Source organism: Sardina pilchardus, chromosome 5, assembly GCF_963854185.1.
Source record: "Sardina pilchardus chromosome 5, fSarPil1.1, whole genome shotgun sequence".
Taxonomy (NCBI): Eukaryota; Metazoa; Chordata; class Actinopteri; order Clupeiformes; family Clupeidae; genus Sardina; species Sardina pilchardus.
Genome location: NC_084998.1, coordinates 14,373,805 through 14,392,412, shown reverse-complemented (window position 1 = coordinate 14,392,412; position 18,608 = coordinate 14,373,805). Strand labels below are relative to the sequence as shown.

The 18,608-nt window shown below is 44.2% G+C and overlaps 1 protein-coding gene across 3 annotated transcripts in view; it reads right to left on the bottom strand.

Moving 5' to 3' along the window:
- Positions 1 to 18,608, bottom strand: part of cadm2a (cell adhesion molecule 2a) — a 262,700-nt gene that overhangs the window by 31,032 nt on the left and 213,060 nt on the right. For all 3 annotated transcript variants that reach the window (XM_062536582.1, XM_062536584.1, XM_062536583.1), the window contains one exon: positions 2,332 to 2,481. In XM_062536582.1, the coding sequence (XP_062392566.1) occupies positions 2,332 to 2,481 (150 nt within the window). The remainder of the gene's footprint in view (positions 1 to 2,331; positions 2,482 to 18,608) is intronic.

The following is an 18,608-nucleotide window of genomic DNA, read 5'->3' as shown; positions in this document are numbered from 1 at the left end:
GTTTGACTCATACAAATGCACTATTCTCACTGCTGGGGTATAAAGCTTGCATTTCACACTTGGGTGGTTTGCAGGTCTTTCTATTCCTTAAAGAAGCAGTAGTACGGCATCACTGTGCTTTCAGTACCAAGAGGACAAGCCGCTCTCATAGCATGTGAGCATACAGGACACCAGCTGCCTGGGAATCTGTTTTTTTCCCCCTTCCTCTCTCTCTATCCCTCTCTCTCCCTTCCTCCCTTCCTTTCTCTCTCTCTCTTTCTCTGCCTCTCCTCTGCGTGTACAAAGTGTTTGTTATGGTGAGTGTTTTTCACAGCTTGATAGTAAATGCTCTAAATCTCTCTGAGAATTCTCGCTGGCCAAAGCTGTGAAAATCTGCCTCCATCGCCGCCACACTTCCACCGGCTCCTATTTTTCATTTTCACTCCAGCATCGCGGGCCGCCGCAACCCAACCCCTGCACACCCGCCTCTCCCTAACACACACACACACACACACACACACACACACAAACACACACACATACAAGCCTGAATACACAGACACAGACACAGACCCACACACACACACCCACACACGTGCACAAATACACAGACACAGGCGCACACACACATATAAACACACACACACACACACACACACACACAAGCCCGAATACACAGACACAGACCCACACACACACACCCCACCCACACGCACAAATGCACAGACACAGGAACACACAAATACACACACACACACACACACACACCCCTTCGCACCCTTACCTCCTATCCTCCTCCCACCAGCACACGGTTAACAACGATAAATAGAATGAAACCATTTTCACGCCGGTCCCTTGGCACGCCACCGCCGGCTGACGGATTGCTAACGCGTCCGCGGGCGGGCGAGCGCGGCGAATCGACGAGAGCCTGCGAGAGGCCGTTCTCGCGCTCTCGCCGAGATGGGAAAACCCGCGGAGGAGGCTTAGAGAGACGCGGGGGTGAAAGGTCACTCGGCATTCGGTATCAACCCCTCTCGGATGCTCGCTGGCAGCCCCCGTGGTGAAGATAAAGTCGGCGAATAGTGTCAGGTGAAAACGGGATGGGAGGTGGGGGAACGTGTCCCTGGCTGCCTACAGAAGCAACAAGGGTCCAATTCGATTTTCATGGGCAGACATGCACAATCCACTTATAGAAAATACAAGGCTAGCCTTGGGGGCTTTGGTCAAGGTAAAATAAAATTTGATATGATGACAGATAGTAAATCATGATTAAATGTGTTGAGATTGTTAAAATCTCTAGATATTTATATTTAAACAAATCTATAAATTAAATTATATTAAATGTGTATTTTTTTCTTCTGATTGAATATAAGGAACAAAAGGCGATGATGACTGCTGACAGAATGGTGGTGAAGATGCAAGTGTCTGTGAAAGACTTGGTGACTTTGGGAGCATATTTAAGCAGCTCAGGCCAAACACAGACACACAACAAAGGCTAGACAATAATAAGCCCAACTTAAATCCATTTGAATGTTCTAGACATCGGTGTGAATAATCTTGATCACCTAACCCTTAATTAAAAAAAAACAAATCAGATTATCAACACATTAAGTCCACTCAAAGGGTAAGATCCTTGTCTCCTACGTAAGTAATCAGATGGGTTTAATTTTAAATCTGATTAGTCTAGCATTTTATTCCTATCTGGATTTGTCTTCTTGAAGTTCAGCAGACCAAAAGCAAGAATAACCCTGTTATTATGTCCCCAAAACCATAGAAGGTTGCACTTCTTTGGCAAGATGGACTTCTGCCTGCGTTCACTTGGCCCAAGGACAGCCTGGTTTGAATGGAAAGAGCCTGGTAATTGTCATGCAAAATCCCCAACCACCGACTACTGCTCTTGCATACCATTTGTGCTCCAATGCAACGTCTCCAGCTCACTGACTCCTGTCTTTGTCCGGCAGCGATTGGCGTTTCGGTTTGATTTACAGCATGCCAGCTGGCTCGCAAACGCAAACAGTTTCTTCTTGCTGGCCACACTAATAAATAACGTCGCTCATGCATGTTTGACTGGACGCGTATGACGCGCTCCCGGGAGAAGGTGGACACATCCACTGAGATCGTACCTGCCTGGATTTCTCCAACACACCCCTACAATACATAGAGGAAAGAGAGCGGCGTACGTCACACACTCCTTGGCACTTTCGGGAGCAGACGGTCCAGGGCTGGGACTAAAACTTGAGCAGCCGTGCAGGAGACAAGTGACCCTCCCCCTGCTGAGCAAAGCCTGGCTGGGTGTCAGAGCAGTGCTGGTGTACACCCCCCCACACCCCCACACCCAACCCAACCCCTTACCTTTCTTGTCCCCGAAGAAGAGGGTCTGCTGTGCGGGGTTTGACCACTGGAGGGAGGTGTTGTCGTTGTGATCCACGCTGCAGGTCATGGTGGCTGTGCTTCCCTCCGTCACCGTCATGTTCTGGACGATGGGGAACTGCCCTTGGCTTCCTGCACAGACAGAGAGAGAGACAGAGAGAGAGAGAGAGAGAGAGAGAGAGAGAGAGAGAGAGAGAGAGAGAGAGAGAGAGAGAGAGAGAGGCAGAAAGGAACAGAGAGAGAGGTAGTGAAGAGAGGGTCAGTCAGGGATGTGGATAAATAATAAAGCAGAACTCAGCTCTGAGTCACAGACCAAGACAGCATGGAGCAGCCACTTCTAAGACTACGTGGAGAGGAGCAGTATGGCACACACACATTCACCTCTAAACACACACACACACACACACACACACACACTGCCACACACTAAACCCTGCAAACACTCACACTGCCACACACTCACCCCTGCGCACACTCACACTGCCACACACTCACCCCTGCACACACTCACTGGCTGCCACACCTGATTATGGAGGAATGGCACTGATCACATAGGCAGGCTCTGTCTAGGATCTCTGACTCAGACTACAGTGCAGCTCGGCTGCCTGTGCATTCAGTTGCTTTATAACATACCATTAGTTTACAGCCTACTTTCCTGTCTAGCTTGTCTGTACACCAGGCAAAGCACATTTATTTATATAGAGCATTTCATACACAATTCAGTGAGCTTTACATAAATTCAGTGTGCTTTACATAAACAAAGGCGAAGAATGGTGGAATGTGAAAGCATCAAAGGACAAAACAAAAATACCGTTTTAAAAGACTTTTCCCATAAGCTTAAAGCTTAAATGTCATTCTATTGCTGTAGCTGTGTTGTTGTATCTCTGTAGGTTAACGTTATTCTACTGCCGTGAGTGGCCTTAGATAAAAACGTCTGCCAAATCAATATACAGTATGCAAACGTAAATAAAAAGCAAAATGCATCAGTAAGACATAAAACGTGCATACAAATAATCTAAAATGTTCCAACAACCAACAGTGTTATTCAGTTATCTCCAATATCAACAGTTATTATGAGGGTGCATTATCAAGAGCACAAGGTGGATCACAAACACGGAAAAACATTTGTATCTATGAGGTCAATACCGTAGCTTCTGATCATTCTGGTACGATGTCCTTAATTAATGACTGTCTAGCAACACAATGTTAAGACAGTCCTTTATTGGATGTGGTCAGTTGTTTTTGTTCTTGATAACAACTCTAGCTGCTGCATTTTGCATCACTTGAAGCTGTTTGATGATGTTTTTCAGAGGGGGGGCTGTGAAAAGCCCATTGCAGTAAACAACCCTACAGCACACAAAGGCATGAATGAGTTTTTCTAAATCATGTTTTTTTTTCAGTAATTTTTGCCAATAAATGCTAGATCAGATAAGGGCCTGTAGTTGTTTAGCATGGAATCATCCATATTATTCTCTTTGAGCAGGGGATTTACAACAGCTGTTTTCGGGGATTTAGGAAAAGTGCCAGTCTGCAATGATGCATTCATAATGTGAAGCACGTCTGCTGTTAGGATGCGAAAAACAGATTTGAGAAAGTTGGTAGGCAGTGTGTCCAAGCCAGAACGGGTGCTCTACATATTGATTGTGTTGCTTCTGAAAGTTTCTCCTCTTAGATGCATTTCACCACAATCTGGATGACACCTGCTTTTTAAAAGGTGGATATTTTTCAATGCAAAAAAAAAAACAAAAACACACACTGTATGTTGTTTTCATACATAGCCTACTGTACGCTGCAACACCTAATCAGTCACTCTAATCAACACTTCTCCTTCCATATTTTTGTGCGGCATTCTCATAGATGCAGATGCATATGCATGAGCAAGAAAAGCACAGCTTGGCTGACAGATGTCCTGTGGCCGGCATAATGTCTTTCATACGTGTGCGGTCTGCTTGCATGTACAATGGCATGTGTTAAGGCAGAAAATACAGCGTGAACCAGGCCACTGACGCTAACTTAGCACATCAGCTCCAGCGATGGCTGTGCAAAAATGACACTGTGAGTATCCAGAACATGACTTGTGGAAAAGCTAGCCTCCATTTTGACCAACACAGAGGCGACCGACAGAAGTGACTGATATCTGATCGTTTTTATAGAGATGAGTCATTGCATTAGGCAGAGTCTAACAGAACCGCAGGCCGTGGCTATATTTAAACCTGAACATACTTAATTGCCTGTTTGGATGAACGAACACAAAACCGCAGAAGTTTTTCCTTTCTTGACTGATATATTTTTTTGTTGCGTAATAACAGGGTTGTGAAACCAATCAGCTCAAATCGCATGGTTTCTGTGAGACCAAGATAAACAGCATGATACCATTACACATGCAAGCAGTCACCTCAAATCACAATGCATTGCTTTTTAAACTAAGGAGGTGTGTGTGTGTGTGTGTGTGTGTGTGTGTGTGTGTGTGTGTGTCTGTGTGTCTGTGTGTGTCTGTGTGTGTGTGTGTGTGTGTGTGTGTGTGTGTGTGTGTGTGTGTGTAAGTGTACAATGCATTTGTGTGTGTGTGTGTGTGTGGTCACAAGAGGGAATGCAGTTTCTAACTGTCACTGGTCGCGTTGTCAGACATCCACAGACTGGACTTAGCCACAAATTTCAGGGGCAAGAATAGAACATACATCTCCACACACATATAGAAATAGCCAGAGCCGCTCATACACACACACACACACACACACCCGCACACACCCACAACCCTGTCTGCTCACTAAATGGAGCAGGGGTGCTCCACAACCTCAGAAGATTGGTGAATAACGACTTAGCTAAGTGAGAAATTATTCACCAACTGTCACCTCTTATGACACCGCGGGGTTAGCCAGTCTAATAATAAATCTTCCTCTGCTCGGGAGCAAAAGCGCAGCAGATAATGAAACCATGTGCATAAAATACCCTCCGGACACTAAATGAATAATACATGTTTATTTACTGTTTGGCAATGATACATCTCACACCAGAGGTCAACAACTCAGCATCGCACCACTCTGCTTTAGTGAACAGTGGGAGAGAAAGAGAAGACATTTGGAACGAGGGAGAGAATGGGAGGAAAGAGAGAAACGGAAAGAGAGGCAGAGGCAGAAAGACAGAGCAAAATAGAGAGAGAGAAAGGAAGAAAAGGAGAGAAAGATAGAGAGAAAGATAGATGAGGGCAAATAGAGACAGGACAAGAGAAAGAGAGAGTAGGGAGAGGGGAAAGATGTGAGAAAGATAGACAGAGAGAGAGAAGAAGAGAAACAGACAGATACAACCATACAACGCAGTAGAGAGAGAGAGAGAGAGAGAGAGAGAGAGAGAGAGAGAGAGAGAGAGAGAGAGAGAGAGAAAGAGAAAGTGAAATAGAAAAAGGGAGAATGAAGGTGCGGTCCCAATGCAATTTCATCAACGCTCGTGACTGCTATCGATTGCAGCGCTGCCGTGAAAGCCGTTTACAGTCACAGCGGCGCGTCTCAATACGCCCGGCGGCCCCCATGACTCCTCCGAGCGGTGGCACGAGCAGCCTGCCTGCCCTCCCTCGCTCACGCCCGCGGCGCCCGCGCCAGCCAGCCGGAGCACAGCGCAGCACTCGTCCGAGGAGGACTCCTGCCTCCTCTCCCGCCTCCAGCAAACGCCGCCTGGGCACAGCCTGGCACTGCACAGGCACACGGGCACAGGCAGGGACCGCAGAGCGGCCTCATCGACTGCAGAGAGCCCTGCTGCCCTGTCTAGCCTCCAGAGGGTCACTTGTACATTTCAATTAGGTTGCCGCTTCATAAGTAGTCAGTCACTCTTAGTGCTTTTATTTTTCCTCCCCACATACATAATATGGGTGACATGATGATGCCTTTTAACTGATCTACAGTCATTTCCCGGATATAGGCCGCATTGTGTACAAGCCGCAGGACAGTGTTTTACGCGAGATAAAATAAACAAAATAGTTGGAAAATGACGGTACTGTTTGGACCTGTAAGCTTATAGCTGTGAAACTCTTGGATCTTTCTAAACCATTGCATGAATTTTCCATGCAAGATGGACAGAACATATGACACCAGTAATGTGCAAACAGTATTGGAAAACCAGGCAATGTTCAGGATTGGAAACTGCTGGCTGGCTGTTGTCAGAAGGCAACTTAGAAGTTCTACAGTGCATCGTCGTGATTGCAGTGAGACCAGACGTGGTGTTGCATTCTGAATGAGAGCCCACTGTGTTTACTTTGTTGAGCTAATGATTCCCTTTGAAGACGCGATGGAGGGAGCCTTTGAAAGAAGCTTAACCCATTTCAACCCATCGGTCACAATTGTGACCGAAGAAAAAAATCATGTTTTTAAGGCTCTAACACTGTTACTAAAAAAATTCCCAACACTCTTTTGGTAAATATTGAAATAATAGAGTCTTTCAATGAAATGTGTGGAGTGTCAAGTGTTTTGAGTAAATTGTCACATGACCAGAGCTGTTTACTTCCTGGGTGCACCGTGAGAAGAGAATTACTCCCTCACAGCCCCGAAATAAAAGGTTATTAGAGTATGTTAAAATAAACATAGGAAAAATATTTTTTGTACACATGCTCTTTAGGGTGTCTAGTTATGATATATATATTTGCAGATATTCAAATGTCTTTGGTGTGTCTGCTAAATGAGTAAATATGTTAACGGTCACAATAGTGACCGGTGGGATAGAATGTTGTATCAAGAAGCCCACTTACTTCTATACAAACAATACAACAGTACTGTCACTATACAACAATTATTGTATCTTACCCACACACACACTCTCACACACACATGCACACATACACACAGATACACACACTCTCTCTAACACGCACACACACACACACACACACACACACACACACACACAGTCAAAGGGGACTTCACATTGCACAAGGCATGCGCTCTGCTCTCACACACATACATACACACACACACACATACAAACTCACACACACAGACACGGACAAGCACAGAGACACACACACATTCTCTCTCTCTCTCTCTCACACACACACACAGACACACACACACACACACACACACACACACACACACACACACACATACCTATATACACACGAACACACACAGACAGACATACACATACACACACACCAACAAACACAGACAAACGCACTAACACACATACAGTATATACACACACACACACACACACACCTACACACACATACTGTACAGTACATACACACACATACAGTACATACACACACATACATACATACACACACACACACACACACACACACACACACACACATACAGTACATACACACACATACATACACACACAGACATGCACACACAGTCATACACACTCACACACACATACAGTACATACACACACATACAAACATGCACACACACACACAGACATGCACACACAGATACACACACACACACACACACACACACACACACACACACACACACACACACACATATACACACACACATACAGTACGTACACACACACACACACACACACACACACATACACACACAGACATGCACACAGTCACAGACACATATAGACACACATGCACACAGACATACACACTCACACACACATACAGTACATACTGTACACACACGTACATACAGTACATGCACACACACACAGACATGCACACACAGATATACACACTCACACACACACACCTAAACACACATACAGTACATACACACACATGCATACACACACAGACATGCACACAAAGTCATACACATACAGTATACACACACACACACACACACATACAGTACATACACACACATACATACATACGCACAGATATACACACTCACATACACACACACACACACCTACAGTACACACACACATACATACACACAGACATGCACACACACACACACACACACACACACACCTAAACACACATACAGTACATACATACACATACAGTACATACATACATTCACACACATACATACATACATACACACACAGACATGCACACACAGATATACACACCCACACACATGCACACACATATACACACACACACACACCTACAGTACATACACACACACATACATACACACAGACACATACACACATGCACACAGACATACACACTCACATAGACACCTAAACACACATACATACATACACATACATACATTCACACACATACATACATACACACACAGACATGCACACACAGATATACACAACCCCACACATGCACTCACATATGCACACACACACACACACACACACACACACACACACACACACACACACACACACACACACACACACACACACACACACACACACTTTCAGTACATACACACACATACATACACACAGACACATACACACGCACACACACACAAACATCAAACATACACACACACACACACACACACAAATGCACACAGACACGTAATTGCTGTCAGAATACCCTTATTTTGACAAAAAATCTAATTGATCAACCTATAATTGAGAATACACATATTATCCCACCGGTCACAATTGTGACCGATAATAAAACAAGCTTTTTCATGTATTTCTCCACACTTTTTTCAAAAAATACTTATTGATTATTTCATAGGGTTGCTAATAGCACATGATTTGCATATTTACATGTCTGGGAAAAATTTGGGCTTAAATGGGTTAAGCATTAAGTGGAACTGGTGGCAGAAGCAAGGGGGACAGGGCTCGTGAGCACGGGTCAGACCAGTGGAGATACAGTAGGTGTTAGAGGCTTTGCTGCTAAATCAACCACATCACTTTTGTCGGGGTTTGGTTTTCGAGGATGTTCAGTTCACTCAAAAGAGCTTTAAAGGAGTTGTCTCAGGATGCTGGAGAAGAGAGTCAGTGGTTGTGGCTGATGATGCTCACAGACTATTGGAGGCATGTGAATTAAACTAAATTACCAAGAAGCCTGCTGTAACAAGATGTTCTGAAAGTTTGTACACATTTATTGTTACAGCAACAGAAAATCACTCTCCATAATGGATTTTTGATTAGTATCAAACATTTAAGTAAATATGTGTTAATTTGTTAAAATATGTTCCTTAACTGCACTCCTTATGCTTTTTTATTGCAAACCATTTACTGTTAACAAAGAAATTGAATAATTGGTCTCTGAAATGCCATCTGTATATGAGTAATGAGCTGCTTAATTTGTAATGTGAACAAAAATATTATAAAGAGTTATTTTTGACGTGCTGTGCAGTTCTTTTAATGTGCTCATTTGTGTAAAAAAAAAATCCTAAGCCAAAGTTATGTTTTAATTAATGTTCTGCTTTCTTCACTCATCATATCGGCAATGAAGTTATTATGTTTCACACTGCTATGAAAGTACTGCATTTTACTCAGTGTAAAGTAGTAAAGGAATAAAGAGAATGTCAAATTAGACTGATATGTTGATACAATTCCTGAGAAATATGACACTAAGACACAGCTAGCAAGTAGTCACATAATGTCAGGGAGTATTTCTTATGAATTATTTCTCACAATCATCGGCAGTCAGGTACTGTAAATCAACTGAGTAGATCAAGCCACTTTGCCTAACATGCTATAAGATGAAAACAATAATGTTCTCTTGCTATATTTATAACAAAGACACATACATGCACGACGGAGAGGGATGCTCTCTGCCCGAGAAGTGAAAGAGTGGACTGAGTAGGCAGAGTCTAGGGCAACCCACCTGCATTGGAATGGGGAGAGTTTCAGCACCATTAACATGGACAGCGCCCCGGCAGACTGATTACAGAACAGGACTACGCTGATGAAAGAGGCGACTCTGCCTGCCTCTCTGTTCTAAACACCATATAGTTTTGTTGTTGTTGTTGCATAATCACAGGGTTGTGAAACCAATCAGCTCAGATCGCATGGCAAGATAAACAGCATGATGCACATTACACATGCAAGCAGACACCTCAAATCACAATGCACTTCTTTTTTTAAATGAGGGAGAGATACTGAGTGTGTGTGTGTTTGTGTGTGTGTACTGTATGTGCTTGTCTGTGTGTGTGTGGTGTGTTTGTGTGTGTGTGTGTGTGTGTGTGTGTGTGTGTGTATGTGTATGTGCTCTTCTCTGTGTGTGTGTGTGTGTGTGTGTGTGTGTGTGTGTGTGTGTGTGTGTGTGTGTACTGTATGTGCTTGTCTCTGTGTGTGTGGTGTGTCTGTGTGTGTGTGTGTTGTGTGTGTGTATGTGTGTGTGTGTGTGTGTGTGTGTTGTGGTGGTGGTGGTGTGGCTGCTTCGCTCTGGTTATTATCCCTTGGCCCTACAGGCCCTGACCCACTGTCCCCCTGTCTGAGGGAGGCCCTGGTGTCAGCAGCTACAGGCCAAGTCATTTACAGACTTGATTAAGAGCTCCTGCTATTAACGGCGCCTGTTCAAAATGGGACAGAGACTAAAGGAGCACCGGGAAGGGAGGGAATAAAAGAAGACAAAAATGGATCCTTGGATATGCCTCACGCCCGGGCTTCTAAGCATGGATTATTCATGAGAGGACCTCATGATGACAAATACCCTCACCCATCTTCCTCTCCTCTCACTCCTCCTCACCTTCTTTAGCACCTTCCAGGCTGACAGTGTGGCCATCCCATTAGAAGAGTGTGTCTACAGAGCAGGCAACCGAAAGGACTGGCTTCATTTCAGAGAAAGAAATGCTGTTGAATGCTCATGGGATTGGGAGAAGATCTGTGTGAAAGTTAGCAGATGAGTAGATGGCCTACTCGCACTTAGTGCGATTGTGATACTAATGAACGTGTGTGTGCTTGTGTGTGTGTGTGTATGTGTGTGTGTGTGTGTGTGTGTGTGATCATAGGGAGAAAAGGAGGGTCCTCTCCAGCTGACTGCACCTCATAATTAGAAGCAGCTTCTCACTGAGTGGCCACTGGGCTGCAACAGGTGGAGGGCACACACACACACACATATACACACTCATACATATGGACACACACACATGCACACATACACACACACACACACACACGCACACACACATACACACACACACACACAAAGACACACGCACACAGACACATGCACACACACACGCACACTCACACACATGCACGCACACACATGCACACACTGCCTGTGATCATAAGAGGCTCGTTCTCACCGGGAGTCTAATTAGACAGTGGAGGACTGCCTGTCTCAGACCTTGACCTTATGCTCATCTCTGTCAAACAGTAACTAACATTCTCCAATATATATTGTACCAGAGTCGCATGGATTGCTATGGGTGATGTAATTTTCCAGCATGTCATGGTTTGGGGTTCTGTCTGTGTCTTGGTTTTAAGGATCCTTCCTTGACATTGAGAAACAGTGACCATGTGTACTTCCTTGTTCTTTGATACATCAATCATGTCACTTCCTGTTCTGTGGCTCTGTCAACCATCTTTTTTTTCCCGCCATATCTCTCTGATCCCTGTGTTATGTCTCCGTCCCCCACCCGCATCCTATTCATTTGCCTGATTACAAGTCTGTTAAGCCTGGCTCTTGAGGCTAATGGGTTCCTTGTCGCTTTCGTCAATATCGTCTTAATTGCCCTCCTGGCGTAATTAAGTCCATGTGTTTGTAGTGTTTGTTGCCTAGTCATTATGTGGTTTTGTCATTCTGGTGCTATGCTTTGTTCATGCTGGGTTCCTCGAGTGGGAGTAAAGATATTCCGTTTGTAGTGAACGCTACATTGTGCCTTTTGTGGTGCATTTGGGTCCCACACCTCTGACCTCTAACATTCCGTGTTCTAATGAAACTGTGAGGCTGAGTCTTAACAGTCGAATACAAACGAGCAAAAAGAGATGATTGGTTTTGACAGATAAAAACCACTCCTATGAAACCACCAACTAATTGCACTGTTTTTCGTTCTCCCTCTCTAGCCAGCTTTAGGGTCCGTCTTGTGAAACGTTATTTACATAGGAACACAACCCAGCTAGGGGGGACAACGACCACAAACCAATTGCCCACAAGAAAAACAATGCTCCTGGCATTTGAGTTATGCGGCCGGCCACCACTTCTCCCTAACAGGGCTAGTGAAGCGGCATCTGAGCAGGCATGTTACTAGACCGCCTGCCTCTGCTGCCATTCAGACACAGACAGGAACTTCACTGGAAATCATTTAGAATCATTTCTGCTCGTGTTTCCAGGCAACAACAAATGCTGAACTGACCACAGTCCACTTAGCTCGGCCATGACCTCATCGTCCTCGGATAAGATCAGTGCGGTCATGTACGACGCTATGGACAGTATACTGTATCTAGCGGACCATGACTAAATCTATCAAGGTACTCATATAGGCTATGTATTATATTCTAAATCAATTACAGCATCAATCAGACCCCTATCTGCACTGTAGTGAAAGTGCATTATGAAACAGAAACAGAAAATATCTACTCTGTGCAGTGGAACATACCAACAACAGATTGTACAAGGACTGAATAATCCTCTTTTTGTGTTTGCCATTTATTCAAAAATGTTCTATTTCTCTATTTCACCTATCTTTTCCTCCAGTAAAGTAGGTCCTTGGAGGAGATTTCACATTGCAATGATTTTATTAGGAGTGGCATGTGTGCTTAATTGAGCAGTGAGGTGAGTCTTCATACGCACACACACACACACACACACACACACACACACACACACACAAACCCTCTGGTGGGCAGAGGCAGCTGATTGAGAGACGCTTCCTGAGGAAAGTGTCCCGTGTGTGTGTGTGTGTGTGTGTGAGAGAGAGAGAGAGAGAGAGAGAGAGAGAGAGAGAGAGACAGAGAGAGCAAGAGAGAGAGTGAGAGACATGGGAGTATGTCCCCAGTGTAGGGAGCGGTGCTGCTGTAAGATTAGGTCCTCTCTGCTATCTGTGCTTAGTGGCTACCCCTGGGACCCATCACTCCCTCTCACACTCTCTCTTCTCTCTCTCTCTCTCATACACACACACATCACTCATTCTTTCTCTCTCTCTGTCTCTCTATATCACACTCCCTCGCTCTCTTTCTCTCACACTCTCTCTCTCACACCGCTTTTTCAGGGCCCTTGTGGCATCCGCTCTCTCTCTCCCATTCTGCCTTAGCAAACTTATATTTAATGAGTTGAATGAATTAAAGCGCTGACGCAGACAGACAGGGGAAGTGAGGCATCAGTCCTCTGAGTCGTACACAATGACACGTCTCTTCAGCACAGTGTGTTTGTCAAAGCAGGCCAGACTGAACAGCTTCGCCGACTCCGACATAAGAGACTGATAAACGACTTGATAGGTGAGGTCATGACCAAATTGTTTTTATATCAACAATTTTAACTCAAAGGGATTTGTGCCAGCATACACATTTAGTTTTGATTAAAAAAGGCATGAAAAAATATAATATATATATATATATATATATAAAATGCTGTAGTGCTGTAGTCTATTTCAGAACGATGTGGTCTGGTCAAGCATGTTGGCTTGGCAACAGTAGAAATTAAACATGGGTTTGTGGTAGGCAGAACTACACCCGTAATAGAACTCTGCACTCTACAAGAAAAAAACCCCCATTAAAACAGGCTACTGTAAATCCAAGCGAAAGTAGTCATTTCGTGGATAACGCATGCAGCAATTCTGACACCGTAGCTGCATGTTCTCAAACCCACATGTTTAAGAGTAGCGTCTGTCAACGTGTTTATTCGCGAGACGGACACTGCCCTCCAAGCTGTTTTTGTACAAAAAAAAAAAAAAAAACCTATACAATTACAGTTGCATCAGCCTGGTTCATTATTTCTGTACACAGATGCACTTCATGAAGCGTTATCGCTCACCTAACCTGTGGACTCCAGACTGTTGACTGGGTCCCTGCTCACTCAAGCAGTCCTCATTAACGTCTGTTAGAACTTCCAGCAGTCTCGGCTGAGCAGTGAAATGCATTAAGGGCTCCATGAAAAGAGCGATGCTATAGGGGTTTGTGTACCTACAGAAATACAACAAAGCTCCTGATAAATCAGCATGACAAGGAAAATAACTCCCCTTGTATGAGTAAGTGAATGTCATCTGATACATGTTTTATTACATGGTGTAGATGGCTTTTTAGATTAAGATATCGAGGTGTAAAACATCCACAACATGCTATAAAACACTCCTAGTACGCCATAAAACATTCCACCAACTACACAACTACATCTGCGCTGATACACAGAGCGTGCACTTGATATGACCTTTTTTTTTTTTTTTTTTTATACATATTTCTTGCATGTTATGATTGTCATCAATAAAAAGGGGAGAAATATGGCTAGTGTACAGAATACCAAAGAGCCCTCAAGTGGACAAGCTCCCATAACCTTTCTGAGCAGAGCAAAACAAGCTGACCTATAGTGGAGGCTCAGAAGCCCAGTAAAAGCTGGAGGAGAGCGGAGAGAGCGGATGACCTTCAGTGAGAGCTCTGGGGATGATGGCTGTGATGTGACCAGCATCTTTAGATCAGCAGCACTGGCTGAAAAACATGCCTGATCGCAGGCGCTCCTGTGAGGCTGGACAGAGCCGCTAGTTATCCCTCCATAAAAATGGACATTCAAGGGACGCTATAAAACATGAATGTTGTAAAGAATTTTCATTCCAGCCGCTCCGCCCAACCCCTCCCCACTCCACCCCAACCCCAAGGGACCTGTTTAAAATGCCTTTGGATGTGTCAAGTAAGGAGGGCACTCTCCATTAGATATTTAAGCCTAACATGAGTTTCAACTTATTCAATGTTTCAATATCAGCACAAGTCAATTCATTTAGAGGTCATTTTCTCATGAAGTTGTATCACATACAAACTCTTCTGCATCTAAAATTAATTATTTAATTATTAATGTTACTGTCACTTCAGTGTTATTCATTTTGTGGGACAGTATGCATTTCATCATTTGTTCCTGTCCATATGTCCTTTTTGCCAGGGTGACTGATGCCTTTGAGGTCTATTAATAGTATATCAATCATTTTTTCACATCTTCTGGAAAAACAGAGGTAATTATAGGCTAGGATACATAGGCTATCAGGGATAAATATCCTTAGTAAAAAATAGCATGATGACGAAAAAAAGACACAACTTGTGACTGGATGAGCCGCATGCTCCTCGAACTAAAAACTCGCCCAGTGTTTCATAAGCCGTGCTATATATGCATAGGCATCTCTGCCCGGGAGCCTGGTGCTGTGGGCAAAGAACGTGATCCAAGGGGCTGAAGAAGTGCTCTCAGTGCCAGCGGTCGCCGGGCAGATGTCTAGACCAAGCCCCTGAGCCAGGCCGCTGGGCATCTGACAGGTGGCACATAGGCTGACACGCTCCATCTGTCTCGCATGCGCAAGACCCCGCTCGCTCCCCTGGAAGAGAATGTCTGCCTTGTGCTAGAGGTTCAGATCAGCTTTCATTTTAAAGCCACAGTTCAGTGCGATGCCATGTCAACTAAATCCTACACGAGAAGTGTAGATAGCTGGATACAATATGAAGAGCAAGGTGAATTTTAACAAACAAATTGTTTTGCTTGGTGACCCGAATTACAATATTAAGATATTAATTTGGATATGAATAGACAACGTCAATTTATGAGGTACGGAATTTTTGTATAGTAAGATATAATGCTATTTGAAATTAGTTAAAATGTAACCCTTTAAATGCAACATAAATGTACGTATGTGTTTCAGTGATGTGTTACAATTAGAAGTTAGTTAAGCCGCATAACATTTAGCTTAGTAAGATACTGTACAGTACATTGTCATAGGAAATGAGCTCTCAATGGCTGGGCATAACACGAGCTGAGTCAAATCATGCATGCAACATAGGAGTAACTGTTAAGCCGAAGTGAGCTGCAGTATGTGAAATGAGCTATGGTTAGCGGTAGCGAATGTGAGGTGAGTATGTCTCCTGTGGCTCTGCACGGCTGGTGGCAGCCCCATGCTCCCCGTGGCCAGTGTCCTGCTCTGGGGCTAGAGGACGGCAGGCAGGCAGGCAGGCAGGCAGGCAGGGGGGCGAACAGTAGGGGCTTTGTCTGCTTTGTCCTTGATGGATCCTCTGTGCCAGAGGCTAAGGAACCGAGCCTGTTGTGAGGGTCATTGGTTGGGTCCTTAATTAGGGCTGCAGGGCTCTCGCTCATTCACTCCCTCTCTCCCTCTCTCTCTCACACTCACACACATGCACACGGAAATGCAAAAGGCACACACACATTCACACTAGAAACATACTAGACACAAACACACACACACACACACACACACACACACACACACACACTGAAGCATACTACACACACACAATCAGAGAGTGACACATTCACACAATCACACACAGTCACAATTACGAAGTGACACACAGTCACACTCTCCCAGTCAGGGTACTGGCGACATCAGTCAAGATCTCGACAGCAAAGGCGCTATCCGCAGGCTTCACCTTTTCTAGAGAGCACACAACAGCAAGTTCCTGCTTAATTGGGCCAAGCTGAATGGGAAGGGACAGCAAGAGACACATGCCCCCCTTGTCCACACACACACGCACACGCACACACACACACACACACACACACACACACACACACACACACACACACACACACACACACACCCTCGGGTACAGAATAGTGTATTTGTTAGATATCATCTAGTTCTGGTTCTTGACTCTAATTAGGGAAATAAACCAGAGAGCCGCTTCATTACTGAGATCCCTGATTTTGACGGCCTGGACCGACCGAGTCACCCCCTAAACAAAAACACAACCTAATGAGCAACTACAAGTTTTCTTGTAAAATCTCCCAAAGCAAAACTGGACCATCAAAAATGTTCATTATAAAATTGAAGCTATTCTTCTAGCTGCACTATATTGTCACTTCTAAAATAGAGCACAGGCAATCTTTGGAAACCATAAAGATCTTCTGAGATGGTTTATGCCAGACAGACATGAGCAGAAGCAGATCAGTGAATATCGGTGCCTGGGTTAAAAAGAGATACATTTTCTAAGAGGCTCAAACTATGCCGCCAACTCTCTTCCAACTGCTACTAATGGCTATGCTAACTTGCCCTGTTGCGTCAGACCGCAAATGACACAGAGAAGCTTCCAGTTGATACAACCCTCATGTCACACTTCATCCTTCCCTCCGCACCTGACTGCTTTAGCAGCTCCCATCTACAGCAATTAGCACTTCTCTCCTGTCCTCATACTCCTGTGTGCTAGTATTGGTGACCTTATCTAACTGCTTCCCTTACTCCCACGCCTCTCTTTTCTTAGACACAAAGGAACGCGGGTTCACTGCGTTCCCCAGTGCCATAGAACACACGCACGCACGCACCTTGCTATTTTTTCACCTTGCTTAGTGTCAAGGCAGTCCACCTCAGGCTGGCTTCCCTGGAGATGAGAGGGGTGTAGTACTGTTTTTCACCACATGTCCACCACATAACATAAAGGGTGGTGCTGTTTCACTCATTGTAAAACACTAATTGACAAACAAGAAAGAATGAACAGAACTGTAAAACTATTAAACACATGTTTTAAATGACAGCTATTGTCAGTCAGCATGGCCTCTCTCGGCCTTTGAGAGTAAACACCACTGCCTGAAAAACCAACGGCTTCTAAACATTCATGCGTATGTGCACTGGAGACAGTAGCAGTATTCCGAAACTGCACGAAATTTACAGCGAATGGAAACAAATTCAATTAAGGGCTGGAAAATAACAACAGCCTTTGTTATTGTCTATGCTCAGCATGGCAACACAAGCCATACTCTAGTATGCGTAGCACGGCATAGTCTTGTTTCTGATTTAGAAAGATCTAATTAATTAGCCAACAACAAATGCCCTGGTTCTGGCAACTCGCCTCTCATTTGCACAATTAGAACAGGACACAGCTGGTCCTGCCACTGTAAACAAGAGTCCCTGCAAACAAAATACTTCTTAATTAACACACAATCATTTTTTTCTCATGTTATTTTATCATTTCCATGTTATTCCCCATGTCATTGCAGTGCATTTTCGTGCACTGCTCTGTTATCCGAAGTCATGTGCTTCTTCGAAAAAAAATTTCCGTTTAATACAGAAACTTAGCTCAAAATGTAGGTCTTGAAAAGGACATTTAAGCAATGTATTTTCAATTTTGTAAACATGATATTTTTTGACATATTAACACAAAAAACCCCATAGACTTTGCATTAGCATTATGACGGTCCAAGGTCCCCACAAAGAGCCAATTAAACTGGTTTTCACCTGTATCAACTGCCATCTGCTAAACTAGGCAGTCCGCCG